Source organism: Taudactylus pleione, unplaced genomic scaffold, assembly GCF_031769625.1.
Source record: "Taudactylus pleione unplaced genomic scaffold, aTauple2 ptg000316l, whole genome shotgun sequence".
Taxonomy (NCBI): Eukaryota; Metazoa; Chordata; class Amphibia; order Anura; family Myobatrachidae; genus Taudactylus; species Taudactylus pleione.
Genome location: NW_028284717.1, coordinates 7,230,101 through 7,256,958, shown reverse-complemented (window position 1 = coordinate 7,256,958; position 26,858 = coordinate 7,230,101). Strand labels below are relative to the sequence as shown.

The window sequence follows — 26,858 nt, the reverse complement described above, 5'->3', positions numbered from 1 at the left end:
TCTGATAATATATCTTGGAAGGGGAATTGGATCACACAATAGAGATCAATAGATCATACTGTATGTATTGGATCCAGTGAAATGCACAATACATTTTATTATTTATTTTTCAAGAGTTAGTATATTGTGAATACTAACAGTGGAGGGGATTTATCAAACTTGCTAAAGAGGACAAGTGGATGTTTTAACCATAGCAACCAATCAGATTGTAGCTATCATTTTTTAGAAAGTAGTAGATAAATTTAAGCTGTAATCTCATTGGTTGCTATCGGACAACACCTTCACTTGCCCTCTATGGCAGGTTTGATAAATCTCTAACCCAGTGTGCTTCTTGATCATCGATCATCATCATTCCAAGAATTCTTTGTCTCCCAATGAATGCATAATCCAGTGATTCCAAAACTGGGTGCCTCGGGTACTTGCAAGGGAGCCTTGGGTTGGAGGTCCACAACCAAATCAAAATATTTATGGTCAAGGTGATAGGAAAAACCACTGTTGTTGGCCACCAATCAACAAACATGTGGACAACCAGAGCACAATCTTGTCCACCACCACATTAATGAGACTAAGTATAACAGGTAAACACAATTGACTTAATTGAAAAAAGTTTGCTTAATTTCTCAATAAGAAACTTTTGGCCTAGGGGTGCCGTGGAAAACATGTTGATACTCTAGGGCGCCATGATTCAAAAAAGTTTGGGAACCACTGGCATAATCATTTAGGAGCACATTTTGATTGGACCAATTTAAAATGTGCAAACTCTAGCCATAGATGTATCGCATACGTTAATTCTCTACCACTTTCTGCCCAGATATTGCAAACAGATGACAACATCCTTGAGTGACAATCAGTTTCTTTCATACATACAAACAATATCTGTTATACCTGACAATTTCAGCAAACTACTTTACAGGAACATTTTCCATTTATATCACTGATCTAAAAGCGTCAGAATTCTGAAAGTGAGGAAAACGAGCATTTCTCAATAAACATTTCCAGTGTCAAAAGCCGAGACATTCGGGAACCCTCCTTCTTTTGGATACAAGCTGAGATTTACAATAAAGCATATTAAATGTGCCAGTGACAAACATGTATACAGTGTGCAATTAGATTCATGTCTACCAGACTTCATTTTGATCACCTAGGGAATAACCAACTTATTGATTTAACACAAACAAATTCAAAGACGTATGTTAATTAAACACCAGGGATTTTTTTTTGTTAATGCTCTATGTAAAGCTGAGTAATTAAAACACCAAATCATATTTAAAGTGCAGAGATATGTCAAGTGCTGTAGTGTTTATTAATTTAAAATGCAAATTAAATATTTAAAGATTGTTTAGACTAAAATACTTGACTACATTATTAAATATATACCGCAACATGCAATATGGAATTAACTCTGTTAAACTAGTACAGTATTTTAGCTACATCCAAAAATATCAAGTAAAAATACATTTGGATCATTGCCTGGAAACTGTTTGGGTCCCAGTTGGGCTGGCACTGGTATTAGGGTAACATTACTCAGCTATGAGTTCCACTTTCTTTCAATTTCCACACAGGTATGTAGCTAAACTGGACATATCTGGTAATTTGGGGTGTGAGCTGAACAGTCAGATCCCAAGAGGCACAATTAGCGCTAAAGTTAGAGATTAAATTTGCTTTACCACATTTTCCACCAGTCCTGGCCAACGTCATGAAGGGGGTGGGGTTGCCGGCACCAGGAAGAAGCGTGCATCTGAGAGACACACTTAGTGAGACTCTCAAGACTGCAGGGTTCCCTTCTAGGTACCCTGAAAGCCAAATACGGGTACCATGGGGCAGTAAAGGTGCCGCACCTAAGCCCTGTGCTCTGAGCGGCAGCACCTCTCGAACACCCCTTGTTTATACCAGAATTTTCGGGTAGCCCCCCTGCACCCCCGGAAGTTTAAGGTATCTCCCTCATCCTGCTCACTTCCTAGTGAAGCGGGCAGGGTGGGGAGATTTAATGGGGAATTTGCGGGTCCACGAGGAGGGGCCAGGGGTTAAATGACGTGATTTGCATGATTTAGCCCCGTCCCCTCCTTGCGGACTTGCAAATCGCGGACTTTCATGAAAGGGGCGGACTGTTGTAATTAGGCCCCTCCCCTTTCATGAAAGTCCGCAAATTGGCCTGCAGCAGCAGCTCTCCGCGCTGTTCCCGGAAAGCACTTATACAAAGTCGGTGAGTATGTCCTAGATTCGACCCTGCTTACTGCTATTCTGATGTCCGGTGTAAAAGAGAGCATGAATGTGTATACACAGGGGGCCAGAGTGCATAGGTCATCTGGTATTTTTAAGCACCAATTGAAATAACTACAGCTGTAAAATAAACTCATACAAATAGGCATATGGTTATCATGGTAAATAGCTAAATTATGGTATATTCACGGTAAACAGATTGGCAATCCTAGAATTTATTTTTAATACAGGGGGTCAGGTCTAATGCTACACAACTCCTGTACAACCACCCAACAGCAAAGGAAGTTGGGTCATAATGATTACAGGGTAAATGCCAAGCATCATACTTGCTGAAATGTCCGGGAGGCTTCTCAGCTTCGGGAAGTCATCCCGGATTCCCAACAGAGACGGCCACCATCCCAGATCCCACTTCACTTTCTTCTGAAGTGAGCGTGGCCTCGATGATGCAATTCGATGCACCTGTCCCTTGTACTTCCTCTCTGGGATCTCCAGGTGGGGAGGTAGAAAAAAATAGGCAAGTATACACTCATATTAAAAAGAGCCCCTCTCAGTGATGTCAACAGTTGAATGCCCACCAAATGGCCACCACCACAGTTCGTATAGAACAGGTACAGTTTAGTATTATGTAGGGTGTAGAGCAGGGATGGGAAACCTCAGGCCCGGGGGCCATATAAGGCGCCCGGAATCATTTGGTCTGGCCCTCTGAGCTTTTTTCTGCTAGCCTCATCTGGATAGCAGGGTGCCTAAAATGGCACCCTGCGACCATAATCTATGCAGGAGTGCCGCCTGGAGCATCCTTAGGGCGCTTCACATGGTCACACCGCTGCCCTTACATCTCCCTGAAGCATCCTGAGGATGCTCCAGGCATTGCTGTAATCACTGGTGATTGTGGCCCTGTCCCCATGTGACATCACACGGACGGGGCGTGGCCCTCACCTGGCCTGCAAATAATGTTATATATATATCAAAATGGCCCTCGGCAGAAAAAAGGTTCCCCACCCCTGGTCTAGAGGAAGCATCCTGACCCAGTAGAGTAACTTAAAGCACGGCTGACATAGTTTAACCATCTGTGAGTTATTATTTTAATTGGTGCTTTCAAAAAAGACTTTTATTCCTCGCCCGATAGTTGAATCCGTGTAGCAAATATTTCAGGCACTTGTAATAACTTGAATTGTTGACACAGAGCAGCATTCATGATGGTATATGTGAGTGTAGAGAGCAGGTGTTCAATATCACTTCTTGTTCTCGCTCTGTGAGTTTCTCACGGAAAATTTGCTCAGTACCGAGATAAGTGCAGTTCAGGAAATATATTCTGTTTCAAAGTAGGCTTAATTTACCCTAACATTAAATCCTAGACAATTCTTTACTGTTGTTCTTTTTTCCCTGTCATACTACTTAGTCTGCTTATATACTGAAGGAAAAAGGCAAAACAATCAAGTTTGTAAGGGAGGCGTGTCAAGCCTGGGAGGGAGAGAAAGTGGAGTAGTTGCCCAACCAATCAGCTACTATCTGTCATTTCAACAATTGTGCTAGGTAACTGACAGAAGCTGATTGGTTGCATTGCAGAGCTTCACCATTTTATCTCTCTCCAAGGCTTGATACGTCTCCCCCTAAGTGTGTAAAGAATTCTCCACTTATACAAATTCATCATTTATATACATGGAAAATCAGGACAAAATAATCCCTGACCTGAATCTGCCAAACACTAGCCCACAATATGCTCAAAACAACCATCTACATTTAAGCTCTGTCCCTTTTAAGGTTCGCAAGTCAGGACTATACTGCCAAAATCGGCACAGTTGGTACTACTGTATGTACTGTGTGTAAGTTGTATGTTATATGCAGAGTCGTAACTAGACATTTTGGTGCCCTGTACCAGAAAGAGCATCAGTGCCCCCCCCCCCCCCATTTTTAAATAGGTGTAGTACATGCGTGCTGCTAACAAAGTGGGGCGCGGTCTCACGGGGAAGGGACGCCTCATGGCAAACCCCAGTAACGCATACCAACTTCACTGTCCTCTGCGTGCAGCACAATTAGCCTCAGAAATAAGCTATACAGTGCTTATGCACTAATGACTCTAGTGTTCATTCAAGCACCCGGAACCTGTCATAACCAATGCATTTTCTTTTCTGCCTGGGGTGTGGCTCTCTGCTCTGCTGCTTCTAGCACACTCTGGTCAGTACGCTGTATCTCAGCAGTTTTTTGCATCAGCTGAGTGTGCTAGAAGCACCAGAGCAGAGAGCGACACCCCAGGCAGGACAGAGGAACTGCACGGATATCGACAGGTGCAGGGTGCTAGAATGAACCCAAGACTATGATATAACCGTGTGCTTGTACGGCCTAATGTCCTTAGGAAAATACATCTCCTCCATTAAATCAGATTTATAGCAGATATCTGTAGTTCAAGTCCTTTCATAAAACCTATTCCTATGCACTAGGAATAGAATAACACAAGACAGAAGCTTATACTGTACAGTACTTCTGGCAGGGAAGATGGGGCAATGCCATGAACTTCTCTTGGCCCAGGGAGGGCACCTCATCGTCCCCCATTACAACCCACTGCTAGAAGGCACCTAATGCAAGTTTGATCACAGGTACTTTGCACCCGACCCCACACCCTTGCAGCCCCTGCAAACGTATATATACCATACGATGAGCATGACCGAATTAGGCGTAAGGTTCCGCAATGGGCGGCTGGCGCCATAGCAAATAATTTTGTGACGGAAACCTTGCTCGTTGTTTGCTCGTACCTCTATGAGCAGCAAGCACGAAACAAGCAAGCAAGGCTTTCCTGCCTGGATAAAGTGAAGTATTAGCATGATTCTGATGGTACCTCATGGTTAACTGAATTTCCCATCTATGATCGGTATTAGGATGACAACAGTGATTTCATTTTGCTGTGTGGGGAGACTGAGGTAGAACTGTAAAAAATAAGGGTAAATTCGCACTAAATTTTGCAACCAATAGTGGGTTGAGGTGAAGATTATTCAGAACAGTTTTGAACATTTCACCCATCTTTAACCTTTGTATTCACCTGTTTACCCTGGGGACATAGAAACTTTAAGCTAACCGGGTATATACAATGTTATGAGTCAATGAACAAGCATCGGCAAATAAATGAGTACCATACAGGAGATGACTACTCTGCATTGTAGTACAGAATAGAAATACAATATTAGTACAACAATGAACAAACCACAAAGGATTCCTTTCTTAATTAAGATTCTTGCTAGTGATAGGCAAGGTGTGTTTTCAATAAAATCACTGACAAAAAAAATCAGCTCATAATAAATTATGGAAAAAGGAAATTGAATACAGTTTACAGATTCAGTCAAGTACTTTATAACGTTATTTACTGACTGCTGGTGTAATGATTTATAATACATAATAGCTTGGTGTTAACATACAGTATTTGCTGAAGGATAACATTGAGCAGATTTTTTTCATTACTAAATAAGTGCTTGTATTAATTTAACTGACATAATATTATTATAATACACAAGTGATATTGATATAGGTATCATCTGATAATAATGTACTATATGTATAAACACCTGTAAATGATAACTGTATAAATTATGAGTTCTGTTGCCATCAACTGAAGAGTTCAGATGTGATCACTTCAGTGTTCACTAAGAAAACCTGTGTACATTAATTTATCATTGATATTAGAAGTCATGTGTACAATAATTTATCATTGATATTAGAAGTCATGTGTACAATAATTTATCATTGATATTAGATGTCATGTGTACAATAATTTATCATTGATATTAGAAGTCATGTGTACAATAATTTATCATTGATATTAGAAGTCATGTGTACAATAATTTACAGCCTACTGCAGGGCTTGGTAAATTTTTCTAAAATCTAGGAGCCAGGGTGCAGGTATAGGAGCCAGACCACTGCCTCCTGCCCCAGGGGCCACATTACTGAGCACCTACCCCCCGGACAACCAACTCCCACAGCCACACCACTAAGAGGGTACCTCCAGGCAAACCACACCTCTGCAGCCACATTGATGTGCAGTAACTCCCCAGGCAAACAACCCCTCCACCCACCCACGGCCACACTGCTTAGCAGCTAAGCCCCCACCTTGAAAAAACTAACCCCCACGGCCACACAACTAAGGGGGTACGCTCAGGCAAAACACACCTCCGTACCATCCCCCCTTGGGCCACACCAATACCCCTCTGAAGCCGCAATCCCCGGCCACGCTAGACCCTTTTACCAGAGAGCTCTATGCAGCCAGAGTTAGGTGACAGCAGGCAGCTGGAATGGACGGCAGAAGTCAGCGCAGGCCAGGACATACAGGCACAACAGTCACCGCAGGGAACACTCAACACATGCACTCCTGTGCATGAAATGCCTGCCGCAATACTACAGGCATGCTCATGATTCTCCTCTGGGGCTGACAAAGATCTGCTTCCTCCCTCTCTGTAAAATCTAGTGGCCAGGCAGCAAAATCTGGTCGCCATGGCGACCTAACCCCTGGGATTTGTTGAACCCTGGCCTACTGTAAATTATCATTGATATTAGAAGTCACATTAGCAGGGCCATATTAACATTAGCTGCCCAGTTCCCTACGATTATAGGGGGCTTCCAAGAGGGGAGGGGGGGCTTGGCTGGGGGCATCTACATGGAGTGTGTGTCTGCTTGCTTCGTGCATAGTGCAGCTGGCTGAGATGCAGGCAGAGAAAGATGCTTCCCGGCCACTCGGCAGCATTCTCTACCTGTATCCCAGCCTGCGGCCAAAGAGGCGGATTAAGGGGGGGCACTTCCCCCAAGGCGCCCCTCACAGCTGCAGTGCATAGCAGCTGGAGAAGAGAAGAGGGAGATGGAGTCCAAGCAGCAGCATGGGAGAGAGGAGTGGGAGGAGCTGCTGCAGACCCAGTTACTAGAGTTAAGACTATTCAGCAGCCAGACTATAAGGCATACTTGCCTACTCTGATGGAAGGTGCGGGAGTCTCACGATTTTTTGGGTAGACGTCCAGCCACGAACCCTAAGGTGGTCATCTGCGTCTCCTCTCCAGGCTTCTCCCGGAGAAGAGAAACTAAAAGTAGGCAAGTATTCTATAAGGTAAGAGGAACTCAGTAGAGGGGGCACTGTCTATATGTATGTATGTGTATAGGACTGTGAATATGTGTGTGTGTGTGTGTGTGTGTGTGTGTGTGTGTGTGTGTGTGTGTGTGTGTGTGTGTGTGACTGTATGTATAAGTGTGTATGTGTGTAGGTGTATGTATGTGTGCATGTATATGACTGTATATATGTATGTAGGTATGTATGTATAAATGTTTGTATGAATTTGTATGTTACTGTACAGTATGTATGTGTTTATATGTGGGCTACAGTTTCTATTTACATGTTGAAATGGTTTGTTTTCAAGGCTTATAATGTTCAAAAGTTTCTGTGGATTAATCCTTGCTTTACATCGTGTTTTTGTTTTTATGTTTAAACATTGATTTTGTTGAAAGTACCAATAAATCTAAAGGTTTCATTGTATTGACCATTTACATTTTTGTTTCCAATGAATGGGTGGGCAGGGTGGTGCATTGTTTTGCCTACGGCACTCCTGGGGCAAAAGTTTCTTATTGAGAAATCATCAAAAATTAAATGAAGTAAATTGTGCTTATATGTCAGTTATGTGGAGGTTGACAGGGCCGTGCTCCTTTTTGTCCACAAATTTTTTGATTGGCGGTCATTAGCAAAAAGCGAAAACTTAATGTCGGAGAAGATCTTGCACAATTTACATGTTTTGGTGCGATCTTGAGAATTGAGAGCAGAAGAGGGACGAGAGGGGTTCCTGAGTGGCAGTCCAGATAGAGTCTAGAGAGCGAGAGCAATGAGTGAAACCAAGTCCTATAGCATAGAATGTGCCGGCTTTGAGGAGACACATTCTATGCCATAGAGTGTATGTCAGAGAGTTTAGCTAAACCTGACCTACAGTACAGTATTTATTTATTTATTACCAGTTATTTATATAGCACACACATATTCCGCAGCGCTTTACAGAGAGTATTTTACCATTCATATCAGTCCCTGCCCCAGTGGAGCTTACACTCTATATTCCCTATCACATGCGCACACACATACACACTAGGGTTAATTTGTATTGGGAGCCAATTAACCTACCAGTATATTTTTGGAGTGTGGGAGGAAACCGGAGTACCCAGAGGAAACCCACGCAAGCACAGGGAGAAAACACAAACTCCGCACAGGTAGGGCCGTGGTGGGAATCGAATCCACGACCTCAGTGCTATGAGGCAGTAATGCTAACCATTACACCGTCTGTGCTGCCCAAGTATGTGAGAGTCTGGTGATGAGAGCGTGAGGCCATCTTATGAGAACCAGAGGCCTTGAGATCACACAGTTCAGATGAGAGACATTACTGTGGGAGGGCATTGTCTCCCTATAGAGATTGTGTATATTTACTGGGTAAATAAATGATTCACCTCAGAAGATGACCTGGTTCTCATCCTCTCTGTCTGCATACCTCTCCGTCTGCCTCACCTATGTTTGATTCATACCACAACTGCATGTGCTGTAGCTTGTGTATACCCACATATCCTGGGGTAAGGGAGCGGGCTCAATGCCATTGGTTGACTCAAGGCCATCACCAGCTTAGTGTCATGTAATGCACACACTACCACTACACATTCACATTCATGCAAACAAGGGCTGCTGTTATCATTTGTGATTTGCTGTGAGTTCTACATTAGAATGTTGCTGTCTGTAAAAGGGAAGACATAACCATTTAATGGACAGCAGTAGATGTGTTTCAATACATATTATTCTTACTCAATAAGTTGCAAAGCTTAACTATATCTAATGTACACAAAATACTAAAGACATACAATAATATGCTGCTAAAAAAATATATATATAGATGATACTATATATATGTATGTATATATATATATATATATATATATATATATACACATATATATTATAAGGGCCCTTAAATTAAGGCTGAATCGAATAAATGGAATTTTCCCATAGAGAATTCCTGAGAGGGCGGCATGGTGTTTAAGGGTCTACACTTCAAAAGCTATTGACTGTACTGAGCTGAACTTTGGTATGGACGGGTAGAACTGTTTAGTATTCTGTTACGTTATTTCTATGAAACGTTATTCACATTTTACGTTGCTTTTCTGGGTATTTCTCAAATTTAGTGGATTGTAATGTTGTCCAATATTTATTGTCTGTAATATAGCAAAAAAGTAAAAATAAAAAATAATAAATATATATATATATATATATATATATGAGGCTCATTCAGTTTCTTTATTGTGCTCGAAGAACCCCCTCACTATGTGCCGGCTGCTGACATGGGGGGGCAGCACCATGCAAATTCTCACCTGTGGAGCTGTTGTCTGCTGCGTCTCATAGTAAATTATCTGGGGGTGCAGTGCTGGACTAAGATGTCACAGATTGGTTCCCCGCGCCAAAGAGAAGGATATACTGCCCCCGCCTCCGCTCCACACAAGGTAAAAAGTGGGGCTGGACTATACCGCACAGGAATAGGGTGTTGACCAATGGGAAAGGGGTGTACCTATGGATTAGGCGCCAGCCCTGGAACAAAAAAATAATGGTAATTCTTTATAGTCATGTCTGGTGGTCTTGTCTTGTAGGGGGATGTAATGTACTGTGCACTATTTTACACCAAAAAAAAAGGAAGGCTTCCATTCACTATTTTACATTTATCAATCAGTGCTCCATGGGGAAAGTTTTGTCCTGTCGAGTGGGCAGCTCAATTTTCCAGTTGGGCTGTTCTGTGATTTGTAAGTGGTTTCCACATGAAACGCAGATTGAAATCTTTCCACAAGTGCCGTATGGCAGAAGGTGCGCAGGGGAGAAAATAATATGTCTTTAGTTGGAGAACTGAAAAGATAAACTGTAACACGTGGACAAGTTTCAGCTATTTGGAGAAGAAAAAAAATAACATCTCCTGTTATGATCCAAACTACTGTGAACAATCCGCTTTGAAGTTCACATCTCATGATCAGTAGTAGATGAACTCACTCTGAACCTGCTGTCTGGCATGTCTCCCTTCCTCTGCCCTAAAGCATGTCACTTGATTTAAATGATTTGATATACAGGAAGCTTCTGAAGGATCTTTTACCACAATGGTATTCCTGTGCCACTGAGGTTATCCCGCTAAAGCAAGGTAAAGCAAATTGTCTGCCACACACACAATTTATCTGCGTGGCAGGGTGTTCAACAATAAGACGTAGCCTGCTTCACCAATGTGACATTAACATTCCCCTCCAATCCCTTTTTCCTTCATGCAAACACAGCAGACCTGTGTAATCAGCGCACAGTTCATAACGAGAGAATTTCAGATACTTGTTCAGTTTGATTAAGAGTCTTTAGAGGTTTCTCTATGGGAATGCTAATGACTAACGAGATCTGCGATTATCTGTAGCTTTTGTTTCTCACTTAGAGGTATATTACTAAGCAGTGGATTTTCAAAGCCCCTCGATTATTGCAGGTTTTGCCTGCCAGACTTAAAAGGGCAATAATATTTAATGCAAAACAAGCCTGCTTGTGCATTTAATATTATTGCTCTTTTAAACAGGCAAAACCAATAAAAATTGTGGGTTTTGAAAATCCATTGGTTAGTAAATATACCCCATAAAATTAAAATGATCGTCAAGAACAGACGCATTTATTTACGAATGTAGGGGCCAATTTATCAAAGGGCGAAATGCGCCAGTACAGACACAAAGTGATTTTTTTTTTCAGCAATAAGGCTTATTTTTTTTTTGTTTAGCCCTATACAACTTCTGGTTACCACTGGCGGTAACAGCGCTACCACTGCTATTTGTGCCATCACATTATTGCTCCAGTTATCACCAGCTCAGGATGGCGCTAACAGACAAAAAAGTCATTTAAAAATGTTTTTCAATGTTATAGAATTCTTATGCTGGGTACACACTGGCCGATATATTGGCCGATCAATTGATCGGCCGATATATCTGCTGGCCGTTGGCCAGTGTGTACAGACGATATGTCTGTGAACCGCGACGTTCACAGAAATATCGCATTGGCTGTGCTGCACAGCCGATGGACAGATGTGTCTGCAGACATATCTGTCCATCGGCAAGTGTGTACGGGCGGTCTGCAGACTGCTCGTACAGACAGCGGGAGCCGAGGGAAGGGAGTGGACCCGTCCCCGACCCGCCTCCCTGCCACCGTGACCCGCGGCTGCCGGATAGATGATGGCCATTCAGTGTGTATGAACGACAATCATCTAAGATCTTTCTGGTGTGTACCCACCTTGAGTTTAAAGCAAGTGATGCTTAGAGCTGTGTCTGTGATTGTGGCTGGCTGCCATACTTGTCTGCCCACCAGAAGGATTTTGAATACGTGATAATGATTTTTAGTAGTACAGCTAAGAAACAGAACTTTCAAGTAGGGAGCAAAGACTCACAGTATTTCCTGCCTGCTGTAGCAGCGTCATCTTTCTGAATACATTATGGAAAGATGGTGCTGCCAGGATGACTTAGAGGGGGTTCTGCAGCACAGATTATCAGATTAACTCTGATTGGTTGGTTTATGGGATCAGGTGACAAAATGACAGTGGGGTTGGTTCACCTTCCACAAAACAAGAAATATTTTGTTATTTTACACTTGAAAAGACTTTTTCCCAGATCAACATTTTCCATCTCATTGCCACTCCTAATTAAGATTCCCAAATAAACTGTTCAGAAACAAATTAGTCGAATCAAAATGAGAAAGTTATAGTAACAAATTAGTCGAATCAAAATGAGAAAGTTATACTATATAGTATATAATAAACACAAACCTAAATATTTACCATACTTAGTCAATGTCCTACTGTGTATTTCTACATGTGCAAACACACAACCTGTGTAATAAAGATATTGGCCCTCATTCAGAGCCGTTCGCTATTTGCGGTCGTTCGTTCAAAAACAAGGGGTGGCTATTCAAATGATCCGTTCGCACATTGCAGTCTGTTCACACCTCTAAGTCTGAACGAGCGAGCAAAACATACGCTCGTTTATTTGTTAAAAACGCCCCCTGGCCGCTCGCACCATATGTCTTGTCCGCTATTTATTAGATTAATCGAGTACATCGAACAGGATATGAACTGCTCGCTATTCTTGTGGTTGGTTTTTTCAACCGCTATTTTGCGAGCAGTTCTGAGTTAAAAAAAACCAAGTGACGTGGTCAATGACGCTGCTATATTAATTATGCACACCCATAAAATGCCCGTTTTGACCTTTAAGCACGCCTGCGTTCTGATCTCCACTCCCCGTTTTCAAGCACCTTCCCCTGTTACCACCCACATACGCCTCATTCTGTCACTCAAAATAGCAGGCACTCGCTATATTGCGTACAAACGAATTTCAGCCGCACTGACTGGTTCGCGCATGCGTACTAAAAACCGTACGCATGGGCAGATGTGCGAACATCGCTCGGAACGAGCGTACTGACGCTAGCGAGTGGCTCTGAATGAGGGCCTTTGTTTCATTTTAACAGTCTCTGCGTATAACATATGGAGTTTAAGCCCAACTTTGCAAAAGTGTTCATTAATGAGGAGTAAATAAGTTACCTTATTAGTTCTACAGCTGCTGTTTATGATTAATTACGTTATGTGTCTGTGCAATGTCATCCATATTATCTAGCAACATGTATCAAATAGAAGTATATTAATTGGCTGTAAGCATTAGGCTATCTCCCTTCCATGGCATTGCCAGTCTCTCTGGCAACAAAGGGATTTGTAAGGTTCCCTGATAAAAGTTGAGGACTAGCAGATCTTAGATTTCAAACAATAGTCACACAATAAAATTGTATCCTGAAAACGGAAGTGGCCTATACATGGGGGAATGGATACAAGGGTATACTCTTTCTGGGGATAAGGAAAAAAATACACTACATGAAAATTTGTAAGCCGAGGATCCTGAAAATGTACAGTTTTCCCAGTTTAAGCAAAATATAAATCTAGCTATAGATCATGACAAGATTAAAATAAAATGCAATTACAATATTTGGTGCAATGCCAAAAAAAACATGGATAGAGAATAACAATACATTGAAATCTTGAAGCACAATAAAAAAAAAAAAAAATAAGTGTAAGAAGTGTAATACATTAATTGGAATTTTTTTTTTAATCTTAATGAGTAATATGCTAAATACAAAGAAAATAATTTACTTTATAACATATTCTTGCCTAATATACTGTTTACGGTACTTCAAAAAGGAATATTCGCAATTTCACAAAATGATCACATAACGACGGACCTATCTGTTCATTCCAGTGATGAAAGACACTCTCTGTAGTTTTGTTTTTGAATGGCATTAAAAGAAACATTCCCAATAATAGTATTTGATAATCCTCTTTATTTGTGATTTGAGATATTGCATATCGTCTTGATAGGAATACTTCATGTAATACATTAAAGCTTACCGGGTATGGAAAATAGCTTCAAATATAATTTTGCTACATAAAAGCTGAATGGAAATTGCAGTAGTAGGAAGGCATGTTTTCAATAAGCGAAAGTTAATGTTAAATAAGCTTCATTACGGACATAAGCATAAATAGCTAGATGAGCTATTATTTTGACAATTGGAAAATATCAGGCTATTATTATTAGAGCTACAATCCCAAGGAAAAAAATTAGGGTTTTTTTTCACATAGTTTACAGCAAGAGGCTATGAGAAAAATGTTCGCTTTTAATATTTTCCTTATTTAGCTTCTTCTGGCTGCTAGCAGTGATTAATAGATTTGCAAAGTGTCTTGGACTACCATGCCAACCACAGTCACATGGCACATATTGCAGCAAGTAAAGAGGCTTTAGAATGTCCCTCTGAGCTCTGTATGCTCCATGCACTGTAAAATCCTACCCCTCCTTCACCCCTCTTCTTACTTCTGTTGGCATGCTGAGAGCTGTGGGCCCGGTACGATATCTATGAACAATAACGATATCGTTCAACAATATGTCGTTCATATCATTAATTTTTATGCAGTGAACGACCAACGATGCGCTTTCCCGCATGAACGATAATGATATTTATGATCGTCCGTACATGCAGGCCAACTTGCACGATAACTTCAATTTGCCTGTTCAGAGATGCGTCAGGATGACTTCACTGAAAGATTTCTTTCAAGTCGTTGGTGGTACAGATCGTACCGTGTGTATGCAGCTTAAGTAACTTTACTGGTGCGTATACACGGTACGATTAAACAGGACTATATGAACGATAACGATATCGATCATATCGTTATCGTTCATATCGTCTTGTTTTTGGGTCCTTCCAACCCCCAAACAACGGTTGATGCGTGGGCACGGATGGTCGATATTGATATCGACCATCATCGACCATCGCCGTACATTAGCCTGGTTACTAGGTCGTTATAGTCATTTGGGGGTTAGTGTATGTACTGCATGTTCGATATCGAGCATCCAGCACATGCAGGATGATCAGACAACGATATCTTTATCGTTGTCTGATCGCTCCGTGTGTACGGAGCTTGCTTCATATTTTGTAACCTCCAGATAGATTTTTAAAGGTAACAGAGATTTATAAAATATTCACACGCTTAAAAAGTACGAAGGGGCAGATGTACTAAGCTCTGGAAAGTGATACATTGGAGACTGATAAATTACCAACCAATCAGCTCCTGTCATTTTTCAACACAGCCTGCAATATGAGAGTTAGGAGCTGACTGGCTGGTAGGGTATTACTTTCCATTTTATCACTTTCCAGAGCTTAGTACATCTCCCCCTAAATGTGCTATTTTAGGAAGAAAAAAAACAATACATGTGATACAGTTACAAAGCACATTAAAATTATTTGATGTCTTAAACACCCATCAAGATCTTCCTCTGCTCTAATGGTGGGTACACACTGGGCGATTAAAGGGGACGACTGAACGATAACGATATCGTTATCGTTCAGTTGTCCACTTTATCGTCCATTTTTATCACAAAAACGATGAACGATAATGACGACGCGCGTTCCCGCAGGTCGTTCGTCATCATCATTCATCGGGTTAACATGCAGGCCAACCTGACGACCTCGTCAGGTTGCTGCATGTTGGGGAATGGGGGAGAGAGCCCGGCGCTGAACGATATCGTTAATGATATCGTTCAGCAGGTGTGCTCAATGTCATGAACGACATTGAGCACACCCTGCCGGGACACACTAGACGATATCGCTCAGGGAGCATATCGTCTAATGTGTACGCACCATAAGAGGCTGACGAGTTTGGTGACATTTCCAAATTCTGAGAGAAATTCAGGTTATTGTAAATATTTTTTTACAAATTTTTTTTTTACTTCAAAGTCTTTCCACTATCTCCTGATATTGACCGGAATTGAAGTTATACAAATGCTAATAGTTTTTGCCCTGAAGATAAGCCAGTCACACATCCAAAGGAGGGAGCGAGGAAAAGGGGAGCGGAGTTTGAAGAGGGCAGTTCAGATTCTTCTAAAGCTGATTTCAGCTTTGTACAGGTTGTGATACAATTGAAAAGCAGTTAGATGCTCGGCGTGGCTGGAGCAATTAGCATGGAGCACACATCACAGGATAAGATCAAATAATTTACTAGTTTGTGTGGTTTTAACTGGAAATGTAGTGGCTGTAAAAAAGGGGTCTAAAGGAGAACAAACTCAAAGTTAAACATCTATCTTCCACAGATAAATATAAGGGTTCATAATGACGGAATGGCAGCCAGCTTTTAGGATCAGTTAAAATGTTCATTTGTTTTATCACCGTATTATAGCATAGTCAAATAGATAAGCACTGTTTGATCTAAGATAAAGGTGCTTAAGAGACCGAATCAGTATAAAAGCAACCAACAAAAATATTCAGGAAAATGTAGCAAGTTACACTCCAAATACTACCTTACTGTTAAAGTGTAACATTTTTAATGTGACTATATATACACATATATGTACTCACTGACATACACAGTATGCACCTCCAGTGTCCAAATCATCACTATACAAAGACATTCAACAATACTATAATAAAGGGCACTCACCATGTAAAAGCAAAAATGAAAATGTGGATTAATTTACCACATAAAAATCTCCCCCCTGCACCCCCCCCCCTCTCTCTCTCTCTCTCTCTCTCTCTCTGTATGTAGTCCCAGTTCAGAATCACTTTGGGGTTCCAAGCAGAACAGAGTCCTGACTCAGGTCATCTCGCAAATCGAAACTCGAGGGGAGAGCAGCTTTTCAATTCCCTCCTTGCAAACATGCAAATGCAGCAGAGGGTGTATGACACCCCCTGCTGCTTTTGTGATCCCATCACTGCGACCAAGATCGGCTGGGATAACCATCGCAACCAGCTGAGTAAGCCTTGCCACTCCCAGAAAACGGGGCGGTCACACCCCCGTTTCTGGGAACATCCGGCTGTCCTCACCCTTTAAATGCCTCTGGCAGTCAATCATTCAAAACTGAATCTGAACCAAAACATAAAATAACATAAATATACACACACAGTGTATATATATATATATAATGTGTATTATATATATATATCCGTATATATATACCGTATATAGTCGGGAAGCCGACTGCCTAAATACCGGCAGCCGGCTTCCCGACTGTCTTATCCCGGCAAGGGTGAAATGCCGGGCATCTAGGTGTAGACGTCCGCATTTCCCCGACGCCGGGAGACCGGCGCCCGGCAACACGATCGTAGTGGTGCCGGGCGCCGCGAGCGGACAGCCGTGGGGGGGAGGGTTAGGTTTAGGCTCCCGGGGGGGACTTAGGGTTAGGCAGCCCCCCGGGAGGGTTAGGTTAGGCTAGGGGGAGGGAGGGTTAGGGTTAGGCACCCCCGGGGGGGATTTAGGGTTGGGCACACCCCGGGGGACTTAGGTTTAGGCAGCGGGGAAGGGGGTGGTTAGGGTTAGGCACTTAGAGGGGGGATTAGGGTTAGGCACTTGGAGGGGAAGTTAGGGTTAGGCACCCCTAAGGAGGGTTAGGGTTAGGGGGGTTAGGTTAGTGGATACTTACCTATCCACTATCGAGATGTCCAGGGCTGTCAGGCTTCTGCTGCGTCGCACTCTGCTCCTGTCGGGCTGCTGCTGACGGGAATCGAACCGCCGGCCGTTATATATATATGGGAATGGGAAGTAGTCGGCATCCCGCCGTGCGTCAGGTCGGGAGCCCGGCACCAGTATCCCGACCATCGGCACCCCGAAGGTAAGTATCGGGGTGTTAGGGGGAGGTTAGGGTTAGGTAGCGTGCTTAGGCATTAGAGGGAGGGTTAGGCACCGGGGAGGGAGTGTTAGGATTAGAGTGCGGGGGGCAGTACATCATGAACACAGGCCATTCACTGTTTCACTTCTGTCCCTGGCAGTGAACTTATACTCCGCATTCTCCCGATGTATGCAGATTGCAGCTAACTGAATTGCCCTTTATACATAATATATCATATTGACCCATCGAACAGAATATATAATTTCTTAATAATCCTTAAACATATGCATACAGATATGTCCTCATATTGCCGCAATCACGCCAAACAGCCCTTCTCGCCGTGCAAGGTCCCATGCAACACGATGTGCGCTGAGCTTTTTTGCTGACCAAAAAAATGTGTCTTATTCGCAATCGAGACTGCACTGATCAATTTGATGTGCGACACCTGTATATCTGTGTGCAACTGAGTCTGAATCAGTATGTATAGCGCTGCGATGCAGCAGTCGCTGCTTTTTTCACGCCAAGCTACGTTGTGCTTAATATACAGACTCGGTTGCACCCAGATATACAAGTGTCACATACAGTATCAAATGAATCAGTTCAGTCTCGTGAAGCGGTTTGTCACATCCCATTGCGACTAAGAGGCATTTTGGAGTGAAAAACGCTCGGCGCACGGGACCAGCACACTCACACCAGGCATCTTGAGCCTCATGGCGTATTGAGGCTAAAGGTGGTTACACACTATAGCGATATATCTGCTGCTGATGGTCGTTCATACAACCGTTTGCAGCGCTGGGGAGGGGGGCGCTGTGTGTCCCTCAGCCTGGCGCACAGCCAATGGGGGGCACGATCAGCATGATCGCTCTCCCCCTCTGGCATAAGAGACTCTCCGGCTGCTGCTTTAGCAGCCTCGGACAGTCTCCCAGTGCAGCCCAGCACACAGCAGCGTGTGCTGGGCTGCTGTGACCTGAGGGATGGGGAGCGGTGCCGGACCCGGGTAATTAGTACCCACTCGCGGCTCTCCCCCCCTCTCAGCGCCTCTGTGTACGGGCGATCGGCTGATCGCCCATACAAACTTGCCGATGGGCAGACATCGGCTGTGCAGCACAGCCAATGTGATATGTCTGTTAACGACGTCGTCCACAGACATATCATCTGTACACACTGGCTGACGGGGGCACGATATATTGGCCGATCAATTGATCGACCAATATATCGGCCAGTGTGTACCCAGCATCTGTATGCAGAAAAATAAGGACACATCTGTATGCAGAAAAATAAGGTTCTTAGGTGGGGATTTAATAAAGCTTGAAGAGAGACAAAATTGGAGATAAATAGCACCAGTACCAATCAGCTCCTAACTGTCATTTTTCAAACACAGCCTGTAAAGTGACAGTTAGGAACTGATTGGTTGGTGCTATTTATCTCCAATTTTATCTCTCTCCAAGCTTTATTAAATCTCCCCCTTAGTGATATCACTGCCATTCAGAAATGTGAATAAGATAAGGTGAATATAAACAGGGTGCATTTTAACTTTACTTCAAATACAACAGCTTTGTAGACTTCATCAATTACACAGAAGAAACATGAGATGAGATTTGTTTCTACAAGCCTAAATCTCACCCACAGTCTACTCCTGATCCCACAGTCTACTCTGCATTATTTGCACTTGATCACCATTTGTGGGTTTTTCAAAGGGAACGCCATGTTGCAGCATTTACTAACCAGGCCTCAGAAGCGGTCTCACACCCTATTCATTTAAGAACCTGCTCATTTCTGTCTCGTTCCTTATCGCTCCTTATCACTTAGTAAATATGTCCCTCATTGTCAAACAAGATTAAAGAACAGTGGTGAAATCCCATGTAACAAAGGAAAGGTTGGAAGCCCTCTGCTTGAAGAAGTTAAATCAGAATTTACTAGCACAATAAGCCCACATTAAAATTCTTCAAACAGTACAGGTGTTGTGCATAGCACACTTGCCTTTGATCTAAGCTGTTTCTTTGTTCTAGCAGGTGGGAGAAAAACACTTTTTTAACCTCATTATAGTAGAGACACTAAACCACATTAAAGAGTAGATAGGTTAGGCATGTTTATTTACATACTTTTCAAAAGACTTTTTGTGCTATACTTTTATTATAGGGATTTTGTCTTACTTTGACTTACATAAAAGGAAAACTCCAGTTTCGTGGAGTCTTGCATTTTAGAGGTTAAATTTGCAAACCAGACTTCTTGAGTAGACTTTTATGATACAGGTTAAGTCTCACATATCCAAATATTCAGAAATACGGAATTTTCCTAAATAAGGATTTTTTTTAGCATGACTGAGATATTGAAACCTTGGCTTTTTGATGGATCAATGGGCTCGATTCAGACCCGCTTGCTAGATGCATTCGTTTGCTCGATGCGTATGCAAATTCGAGAAGGCAGGCGATCGTACACCAAGGCATTAGCACGCCCAGTATGTCTTGGCATTCGATCGCTTTGTGTATGCAGACGCCCACCAGCCTGTCTAAAGACGCCCACTTGCGCACGTCATCTCCAGGAAGTGTATGCAACCATCGGTACCATCGGACCCATACGCAGCACTTGTGGCTGACCATACCCTACCGCAAGAACTGCGAGCACTTCAGTGTAAAATTCACCCAAGTGACATGCACTATGACACTACCTCTTAGTTATGCACGCCTCTGAAACGGCGTTGAGACGCTCAGGCACGCCTGCATTTGCACCTCCAATCCCCCTTTTTTAATGGCCAGCCCCTGTCATTACCCACAAACGGCTTCTCCTGTCACTCATTCAGTCTATGCGCGGCGAGCGAACGCTTCCCGATTGCTCAGACTGGTTTGCGCACACGCACTGCGATATGTTCGCATGCACAGAATGCAAAAATCGTCTGGCTGTGTGCGAACGCTTCCTAGCGAGCGGGTCTGAATCGGGCCCAATGTACACAAACTTTGTTTAAGGCACAAAATTATTAAAAATACAGTATAAAATTACCTTCAGGCTGTGTGTATAAGGTGTATATGAAACATATATTCATTTCATGTACGTTCACAAACTTTGTTGGAGCCACAAAATTATTGAAATTATTGAATAAAATGACCTGCAGGCTGTGTGTATAATATCATAGCATTGGGTCGCCTAATACAGAGAAAGAAGGGTGTAGCCTTATGGAAAGGGGGCATGATATAGCGAAAAGGGGATGAGGCCTAAAATTTCAAACAATTAAAATAACACTTCTGTTTTAAATGTAACAATACCTGTACTGTATTACCAGCTCAAAAAGAACATCTACTAGCGATAATATAGTTATAGGTATAGAGTCACATAAAAAAATTATTCTCATTTTCTGTTGGTGCGTTATTCATTTTCTAACAATCGGTATGACAGTGGGAGAGGCAGTTTTAACGCAGCACCCATAAGGATCAATCATAGCATTTATTTCTAAATATATTTCAAAACTGCTGCACTTTAAATTGCCAAAATGCACCACGTGAACGTACTTATAAATCCGTGCTCTAGAAAGGAACTGTCTACTGTGGTGATATATACAGTAGTAAATTTCACAGGATTCCCCAAGCAGCACATATTTTAATTAAAACGATTGAGAAACTACAAATCAGTTACTTGTTCCTTATCAGAAAAATAGGGTAATGCTGATCGTAATTCTAGGACAGATGGTCCAAGCTAAAAAAAAAAAAGGCAGTGTTAGAGTCTGCCATTTCCTCAGCATATGGATCAACATCTTGATACGCTGTTTTAGTATAATAAAACATACTTATCAGCTATCTGCAGAGTGACACATGTTTGGATTTAATTGCATCAATTTGGAATTGAAAAATAGCTTGAAAATAATACTGAACAACAAAAAAAGAAGGTCCGGAGAAGTGTTCCTAAAAGTACGCATTTTAATTGCTGATTGGTGTTCTGCTAGTTCAGACTTGGCAAACACTGCTATGCTCTTCTTCAATTGGGTAAATCATATTGGGACAAAGATATGAAAGTTAAGCCATTTCATGTACATCAATACATTTTAAATAAACATATAGTACATACCAAAACAATTGGGACAGGCAGAACTGGCTCACTATATTGTGCTAAAACAGTGACCCAGAAACAAGGGCTGTGCCCACATGGCCAGCGGAAGCACCCTGGGCACCTTAGGCATCCTCATACTGGGACGTCTAATAAATGTACTAGTTGGGAGGAGGGGATTTATTGCAAATTTCCAGATCTGCACAGAGATCTTCCTTAAGGAGCGGCACAGTCTATCTATAGATGAAACCTGACTCTAATGGGAAATCTGATTCACACGAGACTTGTTCATTTGATATTGATCAATAGTTTCTCCCTGGAGAATAAGCAAGAGTGTAATGAGACAAGTCTTACTTCACTCATATTAGAGAATTAGCAAATTTAAAGAAGTAAATAATAACTTATGTTGGCCCCACATCATATGAGATGTTGCAGCTGATATCTGTCAATTGATCTGATATCACAGAATCCACGGCCAATATACAACGCGATGCCCCCCAAAAAACTGATCATATTCAATTGTATCATTACTGGGCATGGTTGGAATACAACTGCTGATCTTTTGACACCACTAACAGGACCAGAAGTGATGCACAAGCATGGCCAAAATTGCATATTGATCCTGCCGTCTGGTGATCAAGCCAAGCGACAGGATTGGTCAGTGATTGCTCAATATTAAACACAACATGTGTTCTAGTAATATTGCCATAATAAGTTGTGGAACTATGCAATGCAGTAAAGTACAGAGAAAAACGCTTCCCCTTACTGTGATTCTTTCATCCTTGTCATCAATTGGTGTTCCATCTTTCTTCCAGGATATAGTGGGTTCTGGATGACCTCGAGGAGGCTGGCATTCCATTACCGCAGGTTCTCCTACTGCCACCATAACATCTGAAGGGTTTTGCCTGAAGTCGTCTCTCAAAACTAGGAAGCAGAAGAAATGGATGTATATTAGCACTATTCTATTTATATACTTGGGTCACACTTAATAACTCTGTTGGGTGATTAATTTAATGACAACTTTTATAAGGAAAGACTGTACATCATCTAGAAAGTCCTGAAAACCAGAAAGAAACAATTAAATAATTGCTGCTGTCCGGTGATAATGTCATACACCCAGACCAGATCATTATACTGTGAGGAGCACAGAAGTCAACGCCAGGGGCAATGTGGGGGAAATGCAAGGGTCATTTTGACAGGAAATGTTAGGTATAGTATCCCAAACCTATCCTATAACTCGCAAAATAAGCTATAATTAAGAACAACTTTATAACAGAGACACAAGTGGACAGAACTTTTATTGGAGTGTATACAAAGATTGGGAAAATACAATAGATGCTTCAAGTCTTTTTACAACATCTCAGACGCATCACCAGGACCTCTGGGAGCCATCCTGAGACTACCTGGCCTTTCCTGCGATACACTGGTATACATTCTGACTCTGTATAGTGTCTGTTTATGTTTAAAAGAAGACTTTCATTCAGAGCATTTATGCTTTATATGTCATCATTTATTCTTTGTTTTGTAAGTGTGGAGTTCAAAAAGTTCTCTGAAAAGAATCTAGATGTGTAAATATGTGGCTTATGCCTTGCCGTGCAATCGTCTGCCTTGCTGGGTGTGTGCCAGATTTGCATACACTGGGTGCAAGCGAACGCATGTAGCAAGCGGGTCTGAATGAGCTCCTCTATCCCTACTTTATTCTCTTGGGATATCTGTCGCAAATCACACTCCTAGGATTTCAGATTGTGAAGTGAAACGCGTGGTGTGTCAATATACAATGATAATGGCTACACCATTATTTATTTATTCTGCTTTACATTCATACAAGAGAAAAAAGAACTAGAAATAGCAGACAACTTAGATTAAACAGACAGTCTTGCTACTGAAAGAATCTACTTTCTTGTTGCGTTCCATATTGTGATATATTTTTGTAACATCTTGTGGTTTTCAGGGCTGTAGATTGATTTTTTTTTGCACACTTAGGGGTACTTTTACTAAAGTGAGAGTTTTTAAAAGTGAGTTTTAAAAGTGATGTTGCCCATAGCAACCAGTCAGATTCTAACTATTATCTTCTAGAAGGTGCTAGTTAAATGTTAAGCAGAATCTGATTGGTTGCTATGGGCAACATCACTTTTAAAACTCACTTCTAAAAACTCTCACGTTAGTAAATTTTTTATTTTTAGATTTTTAACATCCCTTTCTATATATCCAGACTATGCTAAGTAACTCTATCACCCATCCGTTCCATTTACATTTGCTGAACAGAAATTTATCGTGTCTGACTTCGATCTATAACATAGAGAGATGCAGTGGACGCTGGATATTTAATCATCATTGTAATAATGTAGAACTAATAAACAAAGCATGATGTTTTGAATCACTAATGATCAGGAGCAATTAATTTATTGCAAGCAAGTTTAAAAATAAAACAGACTGTACTATTACCTGCCATGATTTAGTGCCCATAACTTCCATATTAGGTCATGCCCACTTTTAAGTCCTGAGATTGGCAAGCTGATTTACTAAAGTGTGATAAATGGTGAGTTTTTATCTTGTTACTATTAAACATTTTCCAGCATTAGCATGCAGCACCCGCAGACTCTCGTGTGACATTATTTTAAGGGATTCTATAAATAGTGATAATATTAATCTGTAAAAACAAAATCAAACTAAAAGCAACTTAATAGACCACTATAGCACTTGAGTTCATTTGGAGAAAAGTGCTCTACAAATAAATATTATTATTAATATTATTATTTTTAATAATAATAATCATAATATTAATAATCTAAGATAACAAAGCTATTAATTACATTTACAATTGACATCAGACTTCCACCATTGAGTCCACTGAAGTCATATCTGTCATCTATGGGTCTATATACAGGTTGAGTCTCCCATATCCAAATATTCCGAAATACGGAATATTCCGAAATACGGAATAGTTTTAGCATGACTGAGAAAGTGAAACCTTTAATTTCTGATGGTTCAATGTACACAAACTTTGTTTAAAGCACAAATTATTAATAATATTGTATAAAATTACCGTCAGGCTGTGTGTATAAGGTGTTTATGCAACATAAATGAATTTCATGTATGTACACAAACTTTTTTTGATACACAAAATGATGGAAAATATATTATAAAATGACCTTCAGGCTGTGTGTATAAGGTGTATATAACACATAAATGCATTCTGTGTTTAGATTTGGGTCCCATTCCCAAGATATTTCATAATTTTATGCAAATATTCCAAAATACAGAATATTCCGATATCCAAAATACCCCTGGTCCCAAGCATTTTGGATATGGGAGACTCAACCTGTATATCAGTCCATGTTAAATTAGCTTCCCCGTACTACTTTGGTGGGGAAGATTTCATCAGCGAGACCCAGCAAATCTGTTTTCCTTTGGGGACTACCTTTTACACTGTAGGTTGATCTCTTTCTCCATTTAATACATAGGTCCACTAAAGTGATCATGGTATTGATCCTGGCAACTGCCTCTCTAATATATGTTTGTTGGCCAGGCTGACAGGCCTTGTAATATTATCTAGTCTTCATTCTAGCACCCTGCACCTGTCACAACCAGTGCAGTTCCTCTCTCCTGCCTGGGGTGTCGCTCTCTGCTCTGCTGCTTCTAGCACACTCAGCTGATGCAACAAACTGCTGAGATACAGACCAAAGTGTGCTAGAAGCACCAGAGCAGAGAGCGACAACCCAGGCAGGAAAGAAGAACTGCACGGTTTCTGACAGGTGCAGGGTGCTAGAATGAACACTATTAGCCTTACAGATGTGCCCTCATACATCTAGCCTCCTTGCGCGTTAAACAGCCATTCTAGTTGCGGCATGCCGTGGCGTGACTCGGTAGCACAGAGAGTCTTTTTGTGCAACATTTTACCTTAAAATGTGTATTATTCGCACAGTGATGCATAAACAGCTTCTGCTGATTAAAATGATATGCGGCATGCCTACATTCAATGTGTGACCTCGAGTGCATCTGCATGCGAAATGCTACGTTACAGTGTCACAGCTGCTGACACTGTGTAACATAGCATTTTGCATGCAGAGGCACCCACAGTCGCACACAGAATATAGGCATTTGAAGGTAAAAAGTCACATGAATAGATGCTCTGAATTATCGAGTCACGCGGAGCTCCCGTGTTATGTGTAGAGCGCCTTGTAGCGCATGGAGGAACTGGGATGAACTTGAATGCATGAGAATTTAATACCTCCCTTTATTTACATAAGACGTTACTAAGCGTTATTCTATAATTATCTATGTTTTTTCCCATCTAATTTACAGCAGTTGTTTAATTTTTCTGTAGAAGTTGCATTAAAAGGAAAAAAAAATGTCACTGTTTATGTAGCGATAATTGATGTAAATTGTTCTTGTAAAAGATGTTCTATTTAAATGGTGGCAGAATGTTTTGTCCTACTTTTATTTGTGTTACAGAAATTCTCTGTAACTGTGGGGAAAATGGATCATCTAGACAGCAGGATAAATGGTAGGTTTAAAGCAGCAACACCATGAAAAGAATAAGGTTTTGGGTTGTTTTTTTTACATAAATTACTGTGGTGGGCTACAAGAAGGATCTTGACTTTTCCAATGTTAGGTGACTGCCATGACAGCCATAGTTATGTAGCACATGATATAGTGAGCAGAGGGGTTTTGGTTTGGATTCCTACTCTTGTATCTGTGTTCACTGTGGCATCCTGCCCCTCCCCCTCTCCCCTCTGCCATCACATTACATGCTAAGATCAGTGACCCTATGGCAACCATACTTGTTTGCCCTCCAGAGAAGTATTGAAAAGGAGATAACAATTTGTAGGAGGACTGCTAACAAAATAAATGACTATCAGATGTATGTTTAAGATGTATTTAAATTGTTTTTTAAAGAAAATATAACAAAGTTGTTCTATGTAGCATTCCAGCTTTAAAGAGAGCCTAAAGTACTCTGCGCACTGTATTGAAGGCACAGTACATAGAAACGGAGCATACAGTGAAATTTCACAGGCACGTGAAAAAAGAAAAATGAAATTCATAACCCTATCTTAGTATTCCAAGCTACAGAAAGAAAATAGCTATCTATCTACATATAGAATCAAACCTCACTTAATGATTGTCTGTTGTTTTACAAAAGAAAATGCCAATTTGCCTTGGAGACACATACTCCTAACCAGAAACAAATGTATTCAATTATCCGTACTGACTTCACTCCTGCCAGGAAGCGCACTGCCTTTTTTTTATATTCATGTTATTAAACTTGTTTGACATGCAGCAAGCAAACACATTTATAATTGTAGCCTGATATAAAGGAGACTACAAGGAAACTAGCAGACGCGGTTGAGTCAGTTCTAGATGTAAATGCGCACAAGTATTTAATTTTTTTCCATTTTTTGGGGGGGGAAGATATTTTT

General features: G+C 41.4%; 1 protein-coding gene across 1 annotated transcript in view; it reads right to left on the bottom strand.

Annotated features, from left to right (window-relative positions):
* Nucleotides 1-26,858, bottom strand: part of ROBO1 (roundabout guidance receptor 1) — a 607,752-nt gene that overhangs the window by 122,087 nt on the left and 458,807 nt on the right. Inside the window, exon 3 of the mRNA XM_088442732.1 lies at nucleotides 22,205-22,362. Within this exon, the coding sequence (XP_088298858.1) occupies nucleotides 22,205-22,362 (158 nt within the window). The remainder of the gene's footprint in view (nucleotides 1-22,204; nucleotides 22,363-26,858) is intronic.